General features: G+C 38.4%; 1 protein-coding gene across 1 annotated transcript in view; it reads right to left on the reverse strand.

The window, feature by feature from the left end:
• Positions 1-12,461, reverse strand: part of LOC150080825 (uncharacterized) — a 32,877-nt gene extending 20,416 nt beyond the window's left edge. Inside the window, exon 1 of the mRNA XM_090380832.1 lies at positions 12,352-12,461. Within this exon, the coding sequence (XP_090236958.1) occupies positions 12,352-12,411 (60 nt within the window). The 5' untranslated portion in view covers positions 12,412-12,461. The remainder of the gene's footprint in view (positions 1-12,351) is intronic.
• Between the last annotated feature and the right edge of the window lie 5,908 nt (positions 12,462-18,369).

Here is an 18,369-nt window from a genome sequence, read left to right on the forward strand (position 1 = left end):
CTTAACTAAGAGCATAACTCCTCTCCCTCAACTATCCTGTCTGTCCTTTCTGTATGGCAACACAAAATAGGATCACTTAAGCTGTCCATACAGACGTGGAATACTGGACCAGACTGGAAAAGGCAGTGCAAGACCTGTACATAGAAATCCGGATGCTGCAGGCCTAAACTAGATGCCACAAAAACTAAAGAGCAAGAAAATACAGAAATGCAATAGTGCCCACTCTTACTCAGAAGTGCTAGGGACTACTGTAAAAGAAACCCAGGCCAAAACAAAATGGCACAAGTTGCTCCTAAACAAGGCACCACACTTAGTACTACTAAGCAGCAGCAGTATGTAGCACCCGCTTCTTGATTAGACCGGGGTTCGAGCCCGTCACCACCAAATACGGAGGATGTGGAAAGGTCAGGGAATGACCACCGCATATCCCGGAGCAATATGGCCTTAGTTGCTAATGCTCCTAAAAACCAAATAACAAACAAACAAAAACAAACAAACAGTACTACTAAAACCAATTGAGGAAATTACTCACTTTAATAGTGAGGAACTCAAACCAGCAGTCACACAGAACCTAAAAAGGTGATACAAAAACCATGAAAATCAAGGGAATAAGAAAAACTAGATCCCCAGGCATTATTATTGAAACAAACTCTCTGACTGACTTAAATGTTATTTATTTATTTATTTTTGGTAGTTGTTGGCGCATCGGCTTCTGTGGCCATAATGCACCTCCCAAGCTTTTTGCAGTACTTTGATCCAAGCCCGAGGCAGGATTCGAACGCGCGACCTTTGGGTTGCCAAGCAGGCATTTTACCCATCTGGCTAGCCCGGTCGGCCTTAAATGTTATATAATTAACAGTACAGGGATAAAAAACCTGAGTCTCAGAGCAGAACTATCAAGGAGGAAGGGACCCTCAATAATCATTTTTGATATAGATAAGGAAATAACCAAAGAGGACCTCATAGATGAGATAATTCAGAGGAATATACAGGAAATGTGCCCTGAAGAAAACTTAAAACCAGAGTTCAGTCCAAAATACCACACCAAGTCATAATTAGACTGCAGTGTTAATTGGGTAGTTGAATTATCCCCACACAGTTTGGGGCCTACTCAAACAACAGGACAGAAACAATGTTGGATTGGGGAGTCACAGGTTCAGGGAACATGTGCCCATACCAAAGTGTTTCTATATGGTAGAGAGTGCTACCCAGTATTCATCCATTTTCACAAGACAGAATGCAGCACCCTTTTCAGCCCACAAATTAATATGACAAGACCAGCCTATTACCACTAAGCGCATAATCTCCTCTTTTAATATCCCTGCTACTCTAGATTTTAAGTCCTACGTTTCCAGACACATTATCAATACTAAGTGCTAGACAGTTTTTTGAAAGAATCCCATTTGCTTTAAGGTTGTTCAGAAGATGTCCAATGCTGCAGCCTGCAGAACTACTTTCCATTGCTGGCACTGAGAGCAAGCTGCTTTCAATTTCATGTCTTTTTTTTTTTTAAGGTCCCCACAATGGGGCATAGCATGGAATCATTTTGATTACTGTCATCAATATCAATTGAAAATGTCCCATTTTTCAAAGCCATCACCACCTCTTCTTTCCCTATCCATGCAATTTCACTAACAATTCCTGTTATTTTTGTTCTTTCACAATGTATTTTTTTGCCATTTCACTATTAGGAAACATTTCTGAACAATGCACCACTTAGCTATCACTCAGAGTAAAATATAAATATACATTTGGCACATATGACATCTTTCCCACTATGAAATGCAACATTACTCCAGGGACTCACATCAGGTGAGTATGGGCTTGGCAAACCCAGGGTCCTGAATTCCTGTTATTTTTGTTCTTTCACAATGTATTTTTTTGCCATTTCACTATTAGGAAACATTTCTGAACAATGCACCACTTAGCTATCACTCAGAGTAAAATATAAATATACATTTGGCACATATGACATCTTTCCCACTATGAAATGCAACATTACTCCAGGGACTCACATCAGGTGAGTATGGGCTTGGCAAACCCAGGGTCCTGAGCTGGTTATCATCATTCTTCTCTTTCTTGGTGATGCCCTACTTCTTACTCTCTCTCTCTCTCTCTCTCTCTCAGGGTAACACGGGATTTTTTTTTTTTTTTTTTTGGCTGGTACAACATAAGCCTCAGGCTTCCTTGCACCATATGGCTAATAATAGTAGTAATAATAAGCACTTTGCCGTTAGTTAACTGCAAATTACTGTTAATCCTGATTTGTTTGCAAGTTTTCGAAAACATTGGGTTTCCTGCCACTTACACCTGAAAAATCACAACTATATAGCATGTTAGGTAAACATGTTACCTTTTTTTTATTTTACAACACATGGAAAATCTTGCGCACACAAAAATTTTATATCTTATTTCTTTGGCATTTTACTGAAAGACATTGTTCATCTTCTTTGCTCTACCATTAATATAGTTGTCTGACACTGTGTCAGATAAATATAAATATATAAATATAAATATATTCACAGGACTTTGAGAAGACAGTAGCATGATTGTGAATGCAAGATGCATTAGCATTTTATCATTAGTAGAGGCACATGATGCAAGAAAGCAAGCTTATACAGCATCAGCACAAAAAAAAAAAAAAAACCCTTCCCATTTCACTCATTCATTCATTCATTGCAAATGTTTGTCTAATTCTGCCTTAAATTTATTTACGCTATCAACTTCCACAACAACAGATGGAAATTTGTTCCACAAATCAACTACCCGCTGGATAAAGGCAAATTTCCGCACATCTATTCTACAACTGTGCTTCCTCGGTTTGAATCTTTGCCCCCTCAGGTTGGTAATCTGAGCAAGAGGAAGAAGAATCCCATCAGCATTGAACCTGCTCAATCCATTCAAGGCCTTATACGTCAATCAGATCACCTCACAGGTGCCTAGTCTCCTGCAGAACTTAAGCCTTTCTTCATAAGAGCACTACCCTTCAGTCTTGTTGCCCTTCTCTGTACTCATTCTAGCAACTCTACATCCTTCCTAAAATGAGGCTTCCAGACCTGTATGCAGTACTCAAGGTGTTGACTGAACATTGCCTTATACAAGGGGATAATCAGCTCCTTATCGCTGCTTGCAAAATTCCTGCATATCATTGACAATACCCCATGACCTACTCTGGCAGCCTGTCTGTCTGCACTGCTCAGAAAAATTCATATCTGACTGCACAATTATCCCCAGGTCTCTTTCATTCTCCACTACCCTGAGTGTAACACTACATAGTTGGTACATTTCTCTGGGGTTACTGCTACCCATATTCAGTACTTTGCATTTGTCAATGTTAAACTTCAGTTGCCACTTCTTAGCCCAACTTTTTCAGATCCTGTTGCAGCAGCATACTGTTATTACTGTTATTAATATCCTGCCAACCTTTGTATCATCTGCAAATTTTGACATTAAGCTTCATATACCTTCATCAATATCATTGATAAATAGACGAAACAACAATGGGCCCCAACACCGAACCTTGAAGGACACCACTAATAACATTAGTCCACGTAGAGCAGTACCCATTGATCACCACAGAGTGGTGATCAATGGGTACTGCTCTACTGCACTCAACCATCCTTTTATCCATTGTAGCAACTTGCCCTTAATGCCATACTGCTCCAATTTGTACAGTAGTCTTCCATGTACAACAGTATCAAAAGCTTTCCTGAAATCCAAGTACAGTAAACCCTCGCGAATAGCGGGGGTTACGTCCTGAGAAATGTCGCGAATACAGAAAACACGAATACTGAGTTATGGCTCCCATAGTAATAAAGGGGTTCCGTTCCAAAGTATGAAATATATAAGAAAAACTAGTCTAAAATTTTTTCTATGTATGTATTAGATGTACCTTCATAATATGACTATGTACATAGACAGTACATAGCGAAATGCAAGTATATGGCGTCGAAATGAAAATAAGAAACAATTTAATATTAAATGTAATATTTATTAGAAATTTCAAACCAGCGCCTTTGCTAGCAAAAACTTATCCTGCCAGTGCTATCACCAGTTTCGCTAGTGTTGATAAAGGAGTTTTGTCTTTTCACGAATGATGAGTGAACTTAACAGAATTTTATTTTGAGTTCGGTCTTCTATCCACAGATTTAAAACTTTTTCCATTTTTTCTAATTTAACATCGCGAGTTACAGAGCAAATTTTTTAAGCAATTAGTGCGTTTTCATGGACACTACGGCTGATTTTTTCTTCCGATTTTTTGATTGCTGGTATCGTTGACTCATTGATTTTATGTTTTGCCACTGAGGAGACATTTTCACCATTAGAAATTTTATCTAATAACTCAATTTTATTCAATAATGTCATCACCTTCTTTGATCTTTTCACATTTCCTTTGTTATTCGTAGCCATATTTTTTGTACGGGTTAGAAAGAACTTGTCCACAATAGAGTCACTTTCTTCCGTTAACACTCAAAAAAGTCTATTTTACACTGCAAAACGGTAGATTTATTACTTTTGTATGCATATCAATTTATAAATTTATTCAATTTATAAGCATATAAATTAAAAGCAAATGAAGAAACCTTCCATGACAAGCGCATAACACATACTGAACAAGGATTAGCGAGAAACATCCACGCTCGCGATTTTGTCACCCCTCTCCCCCCCCACCCACTGAGCGCTGATTTGACCGGGAAAGATAATTTTAGCCACGCCCATGTTTTTTTATGGCGGAAAATATTCATGGCGCTTTAAAATTCACATTATTTTAGGTTTCATTTTATATTAAATCAGCGATCGCGAATACAGATTCGCGATCGCTGTATATGATATCAAAATTATTTTTTGCATCCAGTTCCTTTGTGACCACATCACAGTATCCAATCAAATTGGTCAGACAAGACTTCCCTTGACAAACCCATGCTGTCTGTATTATTACTGATCTTGTCTAAATGATCCTCCAATGCTTCTTTAACCAGTGACTCCATTATTTTCCCTGGAACAGAAGTCAAACTAACAGGTCTGTAATTACTTGTGACCCTTTGTGAATTGGAGATACATTTTCACATCTCCAGTCCGTGGGCATTTCCCCTGAGTCCAAGGATGCTCTCATAATTATGTCTAAGGGTTTGTTACTTCCTTTGCTGCCTCCTTTAATATAACTGGATAGATCCCATCCACCCCAGGTGCCTTTCTTATGTTTAACTTCAACAATTTCTCCTCCACTTTACTCTGTTATTACAAAATCATTTAACTCCCCGTTAGAGTTTGATGAATATCTGGCCCTTTCCTCCTTGAATAACTCCTCATGTGTGAATGTAGATGCAAAATACTCATTTAATTCGACAGCTATCTGAGAATGATCATCTACAGTCAAACCATTGATACCAAGTGGACCAATCTGATTCATCCCCCTCCTTTTACAGTTTATATAAGTAAAGAAGTCTGCTGTTTTTCTTCGCATCCTTTGCCTTTTTTTTTTTTTTTTTTTTTTTTTTTTTTGTTAGTTGTTGGTGCATTGGCTTCTGTGGCCATAATGCACCTCCCAGAGTTTTTGTATTTACTCTGATCCAAGCCCAAGGCAGAACTCGAACCCGCGACATTTGGGTTGCCAGGCATGCACTTTACCCACCCAGCTAGCCCGGTCGGCACTTGCCTTTGACTTAATTACAGACTAGCTTGTATCTACCATAGGCTTCTGTGTCGCCTGACAATTTATGTGGATCCCATGCATTTTTCTTCTCTGCCACGAGTCTCATTAATTCATCTAACATCCATTTGGGCCTGAACCTATTTCTTAGAGCAGTATTTCTTAGTTGGAACAAAACGCCTAGTAGCTTCCAAGATTACTTCATTGAATGCTTCCCATTTATAATTTGCTGTTGGTAACATCATCAGTTAACAACTAATGAAATCGACTTCATCCTCACTAACAGAAGATATATTGTGAATGATGTTACCGTCCTGAATAAGGTAAATGTTGGAAGTGATTACAAAATGGTAAGATGTACACTTGATATAGATGTAGGAAAGGAAAAAACTGACTCAAGTAAATAATATAAAGCTCTTTGAGATAACAGAGGAGGAAAAAAGCAGTATGTACTGGAACTTAAGAACAAGTTTCGGCTTCTGCAGACTGCTCAGGACCAAGATATCGACGAGGAATATTACAACTTTCTGAAAGTGATAAAGCCCAAGAAACCTATAGGGAAAAAGAAATCCAAAGAAGAAAAAATTAGTGAAGAAACACTTGTTATGATGAACCGAAGACGATAAATGAAGAGCAAGATAAACACTGACAAGGAAAAAAATTAGTATACTGAGTTATGCAAAGCCATTAGAAAGAGACTCAGAGAGGACATAAGATTTAACACAAGAAAAGTAGAACAAGCATTAAGGGAAAACAAAGGATTTAAATCAGCAGCCATGAGCAGTAATACAGAAAGACAAATGATACTGAAACTGAAGAACAGCGATGGTGTACTTATAAACAGCAGAGAAGGCATAATTCAAATAGCAGAAGACTACTATAAAGAATTATACAAGGAGCAAGGGAATGATGCCAGCAGTGGGGAAGATGGATTGCAAATTAGCAACACATACGACATACCCGATATTCTTCCTGATGAGGTAGAACATGCATTGAAGAAAATGAAGAATCAGAAAGCCCCGGGGAAAGATGAAGTTACTGTAGAGTTGTTAAAATTGGGAGGAAGAGACATAACACAAAAACTGGCAAGGCTCTTCACAAAGTGTATTAGAAAAGGTGTGACGCCTAAGCAGTAGAATAATGCAATCATAGTTTTGCTGCATAAGAAAGGAGATAAATCAAAAATTGGAAATTATAGACCAATTAGCTTGTTATCCCACATCTACAAGTTGTTCACAAGGGTCATTACTAACAGATTAGAAAGAATACTTGATGAGAATCAACCGAAAGAGCAAGCAGGCTTTAGGACATGATTCTCAACTATGGATCACCTTCACGTAATGTCACAGCTAATGGAGAAAGCAAATGAATATAAAACACCATTATGCCTGGCATTTGTGGATTATGAAAAGGCATTTGACTCCATACAGCATAAGGCAATGTTTCGGTCATTGGAAAGACAAGGCATAGATACCCCATATATTATGATGAAGAAAATATATGAGAATGCTACCTCCTTTATTAGACTAGACATAGGCAATAGGAAATTTAAAATCGAGAAAGGAGTTCGACAAGAAGACACAATATCTCCGAAGCTGTTTACTGCTGCCCTTGAGGAAGCTTTCAGAAGATTATACTGGTTGCAGAAAGGAGTCAATGTGAATGGAGAGTACCTAAACCATTTACGATTTGCAGGTGACATTGTGGTCATAGGCCACGATCCCAAAGAATTAGAAGAAAATCTTAATCAGTTATGCACAGTTAGTAAGGATTTTTGACTAAAGATGAATATGGCTAAAACAAAAGTAATGAAGAACAAGTATGCCACAGAAAGGGACATAATGATTGAAGGAGCAGTAATTGAAAAGGTGGAGTCATATACTTATCTGGGACAAGTTATTAGCTGTAATAATAATAAATGGCTAGAAGTCAACAGAAGAATAAATTTTGGATGGATAGCATTCAGGAAATATAGTCACATACCAAATATAATGAAGAGCAATATCCCAGTTTGTCTGAAACGTAAAAAAATGAACCAATGTATACTCCCACCATGACTTATGGAAGTGAAACTTGGGCACTCACCAAAAGAATGGAAGAGAAGCTGAGAACTACACAGCGAAAAATGGAACGAATTATATTGGGAATCAGACTGTTAGATAAGAAGAGAAACACACGGATTAGGCAGCAAACTCAAGTAAAGGACATTCTTATCAAAATGTCCTTTACTTCATTGAATGTGTCCTGCCCAAGACAAAATGGTCTTGGGCAGGACACATAGCTCGAAGACATGATGACAGATGGACTAAGAAAATAACAGAATGGTACCCAAGAGGAGCTAGAAGAAAACCTGGAAGACAAAGGCGGAGATGGATAGATGAAATTCATGAGTTTGTGGGTAGTAAATAGATGGCCAGTGCTCAAAACAAAAGGAACTGGAAAGTTGCTGGAGAGGCCTTCATCCTGCAGTGGATTGAAAATGGCTGATGATGACATCTTCAGTTGGTCCCACTATATAGAACCTAAAATTCTCTGAGACAACTGTAGTCACTTTTATGAAAGCAAAAATCCTTCCCTAAACCCCTGATGGTAAAGTAAATCCCACATCAGTACACTGTGATCACTGCTACCTAGTGGTTCCTTTATTTGTAAATTCTTAATGCATGAATAATCACTGCTGATAATCAGATCAAGAGTGTTACTCCCTTTTGTTGCCTCTCTAACATGCTTCTGTAGAAAACAATCATCCAATAAATCCACAAAAGCCTTGCTAGTGTGCAAGTGACCAACGCACAAGTTCCAGTCTATCTGGGAAGTTAAAATCCCCCATTATAAGACTCTCTGATTTACTGGCCCACTATTTCTCTGTATAATTATTCATTGTACTCTTCAGAGTCATTAGAACTATAACACACTCCTATCCTCATTTTTGCTTTCCCAATGCTTATGTCACACCAAACTGACTCAACATTGTGCTGTCCATCTATGTCAACTGGATACACTTAGATTTTATGTGCTTCTTAACTAATACCATAACCCCTCCTCCCTTCCTATCCTGTCTATCCTTTGTGTACACATTGTACTCCCCAAATTCCAATTCTGCATCCCTTATATTTGAGTGGCACCAAGTCTAATATCACAACAATATCCAACTTGGGCACCAATCTGATATCCCAATAATATATGACTTGGATGCCTTAACCAGCACTTCAAATTCATCAAATTTGTTTACTATACTCCTGGCATTGGTGTACATGTACATATACATGCACCTGTTCTTACTCTTAGTTACTCTAACACAGCCCATGTACCATGTATTTACTTGTTTCATGACCCCCAGCAGTTCCTGAAATCTGCAGCAAGGGCTGCTGCTCATTCCAATAGAAGCAGTTCAGGAATCATTTCCACCTCTGCCTGTGGCTACTGTTAACCTATTCTTCTGTGAATCTCCCCCAAGCTAGCAGTTTTCCGACCCACCTAACACTGCCTCGATAGAATCAGCAAATATTCTTGCAACCTTTCTATTTAAGTGTATCCCATCCCTGTAGAAGCAATCTCTCCTGTTAACAAGCACAGACCACACTAAGAAAAATTCTACCACATGAGCCCTGCACAATCTCTCCAGGGCTGAATTGATTGACAAGGCTCTCATCATATACTCCCTCCTATCGTGTCCGTACAGGAATTACACTGCCCTACCATTAATATAGTTGTCTGACACCATGTGTCAGATAACTATATTCATAGGACTTTGTTTGAAAATCAGCAGCATGGTTGTGAATGCAAAATGCACCAAATGAAGTTAATGGACTTTCATCACAAAATAATAAATCTGCATGTGACATTTTAACAGCAGTGAAGATCCCCTAGGTCAACAATTAGTAATGTGATTTGAAAAGGAAGCAGAAGCTGACAGAGCATGAGGAGAGCCCTACAAAAAAATGTCAATTTGAAAAGCAGTTTGATATCACAGACACACAGGCCCCCGGTAAGATAACAGAACAAATCAACACCAGCACGCGGAACACTGCATATGAGTTATTGCAATTGTGCTGTCATTCAAAAGCCACTAATCATCCCAACTAATGCCAAAAACAATCTGGCTGGTGTAAGGTGCACCATTCTTGGACTGTAGACATAGAAAGCTGGGATTTGGAGTGCCCAGTCACAGTAAATGGTCTACCAGTCGGTGGATGTGGTGGAGAAAGCTAACTGCCAAACTAGATGGCCCAACGAGGTTTTGGTGGAGTAGGAGTGATGGTCTGAGGCTGTTGGCGCCTCCGTAGCCAGGTGGGCAGGAGCAGCAGTGCTTAGCACACACTTCTTGATTAGACCAGGGTTCAAGCCAGTGACCACCAAATACGGAGGATGCGAAAAGGTCAGGGAATGACCACCGCATATTCCCGGAGCAATTAGTTGCTAATGCTCCTAAAAACAAATAACGACAACAACAACTGGGGCTGTTTTTCATTTCTACAAATGGAAGCAGACTAGTGCCAAAACCATCACAGAAAACCTCTGAAGCTGATGGGGCATGACAGAAGAGCCTTGCAAAGAAATGTCCATTTGGAATGCAAGTTAATGTCACAGATGCAGGTCCTCAGTGAGAGAAGAGGTCAACACCAGTGTTCAGAACACTGCATATGAATTGCAGCAATCATGCTACCATCCACAAATCACCCACACTATTGCCAGACAGTCTAGCTTGATGAAAGGTGCACCGTTTGGACCATGGAAAGATATCATTTGGAGTGCCAAGTCACAGTAAATGGTCTATCAGTTGGTGGATGTGGTAGAGAAAACTACCTGCCAAACTGGATGGAAGTGGGTAGTTTGAATTAATTCAAGAACTAGAAAAATTATTGGGGATGGAGAAGTGATGTGGGAAGTTGTTTTTTTTTCTCTAATGCTGTATAAGCTTTGTTATTTTGCATAATTTTCCACTAGTAATATGATAATTAAGTTGGTTGTTGGTAACTGCCTTCCATTACTTGAACCCTCAATTGATGACTCACCAAAGCGATTCCCCATGGCCCTCCTTGTTGCCTGCCTACTGTTCAGAGAACTTCACATCTGCCCATATTGTAACTACCAAATCCCTTTTTAGCTTTACTGTTTTTAATTCAACCCCCCCAAAAAAGTATGTTATTATTGAGTTGCTATTTCCCAGATGTAAGAACATGCAAGCTGCTGCATTAAAACACAGCTGTCTCCTTTCCTGACCATCCTTGAAGCCCATCCAAGTTGTTCCAAAAGAGCACTGCTTGGGGCTAATCATTAACCATTCCCCAAATTTTGGAATCACACTCTGTTTCTCTTCATTAACGTCATTTAAAAAAAAAGAATCAGAAAAAACAGAGACCTCAAAACCAATGGGAACATCATTTCAAATGTTAACCCAATCTGAAGAGTAATATTAGTCACAACCTACTGCCATCCAGCTTAATATCCTACCCATGTTCTGGCTTAGACAGTAACCTCTCAAGAGAATAAGCAAAGCACTTTGCTAAAATCCAAATAAACAATGTCAAAATTGTATGTCACTCATGAGCTGGATGTTTTGCTACACCTAACTCATGAATGTCTGTCAAAATAGCTAAAATCAGTTAAACTTTACTTTCCCCTACCAAAAGAGTGGTATGTATCCTTCAGAATTCCATTTATATCTAAATGTACCTGTATTGCACTCTTTATCATTGCTTCCATAACTTTCCCTACCAGTTAAACTGACCAGTCTGTAGTTATCCATTTCATATTTAGAACCACTTTTATGGTGATACAATAGCACTTCTCAATTCAGAGAAATCTCTTCTGGGTCCAATGATCACCTGAAAATTAGCATTAGCATTAGCATTAGTAGAGGCATTTGATGCAAGAAAGCAAGGTTATGCAGCATCAGCCAAAAACAAAAAAAAAAAAAAAAAAAACCCCACTTCCACTTCACCCCTCTGTTCGTTCAAAATACCTGTCCAGCTGAGCCTTAAACTTATTTAGGCTATCAACCTCCACCACAAGGGATGAATGTAATTACTGAATGTAAGCCATCAACTCCTGGTGCCCTGTCTTTAGTTTAAATGTTATACACTGAAATAAAATGTTGATGTGTCCTTGTAATGGGTAAGCTTCAGATTGCAACCGTAAGCAATCAACTCACCAAATAATGCGCTTGTTAGACATCAAAACAACCAGACAATCACGAATTGACTTACACTATATCAATAACTTCGGTACGGAATAGACTTACAAATTATCTTGGCACATAACAGCTTTGGTAACTGATGTGTCAATACAACCATAAACCTAAATATCTCCAACAAAGAATAAAATTTCTTTTACAACTTAGAAGCAAGTGTTATATTACCAGGACAATCAAATTCGTTTTACCTTTATAATACCAGCGGTGTAACTAGGGTTGATGGTGCCAGGGGCAAATAAAAAAAAAAAAATGGCGCCCCTTGAAAACTGTTCTTTTGGAATATTTGCATTTTTTAACCATAAGGCTACCCCCAAATTTGACGCACAGTGCACGTGCCTCACCCTAGTTACGCTACTATTATAACATATACATTTTGCAAGAAAAAATTACATATCTTGTCACTTTAATGCATATTTAACTCGATTTTGGAGTAATGCATTCATTGGTTTTTTTTTTTTTTTTTTTTTTTAATTAAGCATATAAATAATTTCTAGAAATAACGTACTTTTTTGCCAACTGTCGTTAACCATACATCATCGGCAATATTAAGCTGTTTACGTATCATGATTGACTTTTCATACACTTTACGATCTGCTAGTCAACTTGCTATAGACTTTTATATAAATATCTAATTGACCGTTATCCCACTTTCTCTTTCCGAAAGGCACATTACTTTATTAGTTAACTAAATCAACATACAACACAAAAATTTAATTTGAGCGCCTGAAATTACTGCCCCCTGGAGCACAGAGCGGCTACATACTACTGTACTCGTTTCTCGCCTGTTGCTTATAGAGTAACACACCAATATCTGTAGGGAGGGGGAGAGGTTTTTTTCACTTGTCACCTCACCTTTAGGAAGCAATTAATTCTAGAGGCTACATGGCGCTAAGAGTGGATTTTTTATCAGTACGCACCCGTTTTTTTTTTTTTTTTTTTTGTGCATAGCCTCAATAATATCGTTGCAACATTTACAGGGATATTAATATTTAGATGTCAAAATAAATAAATAAAAAACAACTTAAGGTATTCAATAATAATAAAAATAGTAACGATAATAATAAGAAAACTAATTTTAAAAATATACTTTCAAAATTTGTGTCAAGCTGAACGTTTCAATGAACACATAATCCGAAATATTTTACTGGCACATCGTACCGACATACTTTCAGCACTGGAGATCACATGACAGATATATGCCAGTACCAGTTAAAAGTGGAATGTAAAATAGTGCACACTCTAGGACAAGTAAAAACAGAAAACGACTTAGATCCTTTTACAAGAGGTGTCATAGTAAAGCCGAAAACTATGATTCAGAATCAGAGGCGGACTGGGTCAAAAATTCTTACCAGGGAAAACTTGTAACGGTCTCATACTAGGGTTTATGGCCAAAATCATACCGGCCTCCATCGATCTCCAGCCCATCGGGGTTTCCACGGTAAGTCTTATGGCCAGTCTGCCCCTGCTCAGAATGGTCCAGAACAACGTCGACACATTGGTAACGTCATACACACTTCATTATTAAAAATATGTTATTAACGAGAATTACGTTTCGTAAAATTTTCCATCTCAATCCATTTGAGAAGCAACAAATTCAGGGATCTCCTCCATACTCTTTAACAACCATACTGAATTCCAGGAATCCCTGACTTCTCAGGAACCCTTCCCCTCTATAGCAAACCTGAAGAGATTGTCATCAGGTTTGTCATTATGATAGTAGATTGTCACATTACAGACATGTCCATGAGCTATATCACAAAAAGAGAGGGATGCCCAAAATCAATTATTGGTACACTGTAGCCAATGGAAGACAGGATGTAACACGAACCATTATCCCAAGCTAGGTAGACCGCCGTTAACTATACCAAGAGTGTGTCCACCACTGACATGAACAGTGATATGAAATCAGAAAAGCGAGGTTTAATGAAATGACCCGTAAGATAATTGAAAAAAATGACATAAGTGATGGACAGACATCAGTAAAAACAATTCTTTGAATCGATTACCATGGTTATACAGTTAATGGGAAGCAAAAGCTTACCAACGTCACAATGCTGCGCATCCCTGCCTATCCCGGTGCAAAGAATAGAAGCGCTGGACATTATGGCAATGAAAGAATATGATGTGGTGAGGAGTGATGAGAAGCAGTAGTTATTCCAAGCATCAGATGGCTGCAGCTGGCTATGTGGCATACGCCCAAAGAATGGTTAATCCACCACATTATATTGCCCCAACAATGAAGTTCGATAGTGGTAATGTGATGGAATGAGTCAGTTTTGCCTAGTTTCTTGGCAGTGGCATATCCAGTTATCTTCATAAGGCGGGCATGGCGACCAGGTCCAGGTATCATCGTAAGGGGGAGCACGCCGACCAGGCTTTTGTGTTTTTTTCTTTTTTTAGAACGCTTCCTGCGTTATTTTTCTTTAATTTCAAAATTTTGGTTAGGGGGGCATATTCCCCCTCTGCCCACCCCTGAATATGCCCGTTTCTTGGTGTCAGTAGTAAAACCACCACTGACACCAAGTGAGTCTGTTTTGCACCCAGACTGTCAATAGTAAAACCACTGTCTATTGTGAATGCTATTTTGACATTCTGGACAAGCCCTTATTTTGCAATTGGAAATTTTTTCGGAGAAGGGCCATATTTGTATCAGTATGACATCACAAGCACAGTACAACGGTGGTTGGAGGAGAATGATGTAATCGGCCCAGAGGCTATTAAGCACTTCGGATAGTTTGGACTGGCCAGAACAAGACAGTTTTCCACAGCCTTATTTGAGAAGTAGAGCAGGTTGCCTCCATTATGCTAAAAACTGTATAAAGTGTCCTTCAGAGGGTCATTAATGCCATTAAAGCTTTTGGTAATAATACTCGATATAAAATTTATTTTCTCTGACGGTTTTTCTTGCACGGTTATTTTCATTATGGTTCCACTACTAATACTAATTCTCTGCCATATGTTATATGGCAGAGAATTAGTATTAGTAGTCCACGAAAAATTCACTCCTGTGACTGAAATGGCAGTAGATAGTATTAAATAATGTTATTATTTATTTAAAGAATCTCAACGCATATATTGATATTGACATTTATTATTTTGTTCCGTTTCAAAACAAGTTGGTGTGGTGCGTAGTACTCACTGTTCGTTTTGCACTTTGGTATGACGTTGACTAGCCTGTTGTAATACACACACACTGGCAAAAAAAAAAAAAAATAAAAAAATACGAACCTTTGCATTAAGATAGTCTGACAGAAGGAAATACGAATATAAATAGATGCAAAGATGAAGCCAGAATAAGAGAAAAAAGCGTGACCTACCAGATATTGAAAAAGGTCTTATCGTGGGTGCACGTTTAGCAGGAGTCACTAATCAAGAAACGAAAGACATAACTGGTTTCTCCAAAGCATCCATCTCAAAGGATTTTAATGACTGGAAAGCAAGCAGTTCTTCCACATCTCAAAAGCATAAATATGGCAGAAAAAACAATACTTCCAGAGCGTAGCCGTTGTACTCCCAACTGTAAGGAAAATAGGACATGCAGTGTGCAGCAAATAATATCTGAATTCAACCGAGCCCAAAACTGCCCTACTACTTTTCTCTGCAACAAGTGGCTTCCACTTGTTGCAGAGAAAAACAGAAAAATTCGCTTGCAGCTGGTGTCGTGAGAACATCAGAAGAAAGTCATATGAATCACGATACTTTATTTTGCACTTATGGTAGGCAGCAGGTATGGCGAGAACCTTATGAGGCAAAGGACCCTACTTGCCTTGTTAAGAAAACTCAAGCATCTGGAAGTGGTATCAGGGTACGGGGAATGTTTTGTTGGCATGTACTGGGTCCGTTGATACCGGTTGAAGGTCGAATGTCATCCAAAGGGTACCTGAATTTTGTTATCAGATCTACTTCACCCTGTAATATTACAATTTAACCGAAGGTGATGGCCACTTTATGAATGATAATGCAAAACACATCGTGCCAGAATCGTGGAAAGACTTCTACCATCTTCATTGCACCCCCCCATATTCACCTAATCTCAATCCTACTCAAAATATGTGGGACATTCTGGAGAGAGCTACTCACAACGAAGTCCTCTTCCTTCTACTTCGCCGCAGCTAAGAAATATTTTGCTAGTAGAATGGTTACAATTAGACGAAACCGCACCAAAACACCTTAATCCATGCCGCACTGCACATTTGCTGCTATCAGAAACAAGGGCGACTTCCGATTAGACACTGAATAAACGTTCGTATTTTTTTGGCCAGTGAGTGTACTATATAATTATTAATTCATAAATAGATCAGAATAACAAGAGATTTGATAAATTACATCTTATATTAAAAGTGAGTTTCATATATCCAAGAGTTGTTCCAAGATCTGCGAAATATGCAAACACACGTTTTACCCCAAATACTGTACTGAGTTGCTGTCCTGCTATTGCATTTTAATCTTATTTAGTTGAATTTATCATTTATTCAGATTCGGGAGTCTACTTATTACCTAATCATGACTTAAATTACTTTGAACACTTTTTAAAATAACTTCCAACGGTTTAAATATTAAAAATGACAGTTGTAGAATAGATGTGCTCAGAGGCGGATTTAACGGCGGGCGGGCGCCCTGGGCACTGACTTCTGAAGGGCCCACACAAAACCCCAACAAATTAGTTGAACATATTAGTTCAAAACTTTGTGATTATTATTATGCTATTATTAATTATATTATACATATATTATATTCAAATTTTATTGGAAATAAAACATTAATAGTACATAATATTTTTTTATTTAAAAAAATGGTTAACATGTATTTTTATTTTCCCTGTCTCTCTCTCTTTTTAAGGGACCCAATATTTTCTTCTGCGCCCGGGACCTCAACCGACCTTAATCCGCTCCTGGATGTGCGGAAGTTTGCCTTTAGCCAGCGAGTAATTGATTGCTGGAACAGATTTCCATCTGTTGTTGTGGAAGTTGATAGCTTAAATAAATTTAAGGCTGAACTAGTCAAACGTTTGGAGTGACCGGATGGGTGAAATGGGAAGGGTTTTTTTTTTTTTTTTTTGGTTGATGCTGTATAAGCTTGTTTCTTGCATCATATGCCTCTACTAATGCTAATATTCTTCTCAAGGAACCAAAGATAATGCTAAAAACAGATATCACATTGTATGCTTATTACCATGCGATATGGCATGGAACTATACCACTTATTACACGTCTGAATTTTAAGAAAAGTTCTCTGATGTTTAACTGCTGATCAGAAATGTGAATAGATTTTTAATGGAAATTTGAAAAGTTACTTTATATTTGCTCTATCACATCAGAATTTTTTACAATTAAAAAAAAATAATAAAACATTGTTGTGGTTTATTTTATTACAGATTTTAAAAATAGATTATTTTTTATATACAGGGTGTTTCAAAAATGATGGTCAATAATTTATAATTTAAAGGTGAAATGTACAAACTGAAATAAGCAAAAAGGTCCCAGTGAACATCAGGAAGCAAATGAACCGTTTTCGAGATAATGCACATTTTTCTGTTAAGATCTGCCACTGACTATGGGAGCACTAGTTTAGCAAAAAGCTGTGAATCCTTTGCTAAGGGTGGTTTTATTAAACATAAGATAATACATTTTTAATTTTTGGTTCCAACACCACAGGAATTTACATATCTTACTTGATGTTACAAAAGGTGTTCAAAATGTTGTCCTTGCATCCGTACGCAGCTTTGTAATTTTCTCTGCATTGAATTGAGAATCCTCTCAGGCATTCCTGGGTCATTTCTGATTTGCTGAAAGGCTCCTTCAACCCGATGCTGCAATTCCTCAACTGTGTTAATATCAGAAGTGTACACCAAGCTTTTTACATGATCCCAGATACAAAAATCCATAGGATTTAAGTCTGGCGATCTGGGGGGTCGCATTACAGGCCCATCTCTACCTATCCACCGTTGACCATACCTTCTAGTTAGATACTGAGTCACAACTCAAGCAAAATGTGCCGGTGCTCCATCATGCATGAACCACATGTTGTGGCGTTGCTGAAGTGGAACATTTTCATCATCAAGGTCTGGAAGAACATTCTGCAGGAACTGAAGGTACAGCTCTCCTGTTAGCCTGTTTGGCAGAAAGTGTGATCCAATTAGACGGTCTTCTAGTAGTCCTGCCCAGACATTCAACGAGAAACGTTGCTGATGTCGTGACTCGTGAATTGCATTGGAATTTTCGTCGGACCAAACGTGGCAGTTATGAAAATTAAAAATACCATCACGAGTAAACCCAGCTTTGCCAGCGAACAAAATGTTTAAAAATTGGGAGTTCAGGACAAACTGTTGTTGCATCCACTGGCAGAAGTTCACTCTGGGAGGGCAGTCTGTATTGCCAAGACCTTGTACACGCTGGATATGGTAGGGGTACAGTAATTGGCGATGTAAAATTCGCCACACACTGCTATGACTTAGTACACGCTCTTGCAGAGCAAACCTCCTTGTCGAAATTTCTGGATTTTGTTCTATTCTTTCTAACACTCT

The sequence above is a fragment of the Mastigoproctus giganteus genome, chromosome 9, assembly GCF_048544385.1.
Source record: "Mastigoproctus giganteus isolate SK-2022 chromosome 9, ASM4854438v1, whole genome shotgun sequence".
Lineage (NCBI taxonomy): Eukaryota > Metazoa > Arthropoda > Arachnida > Uropygi > Thelyphonidae > Mastigoproctus > Mastigoproctus giganteus.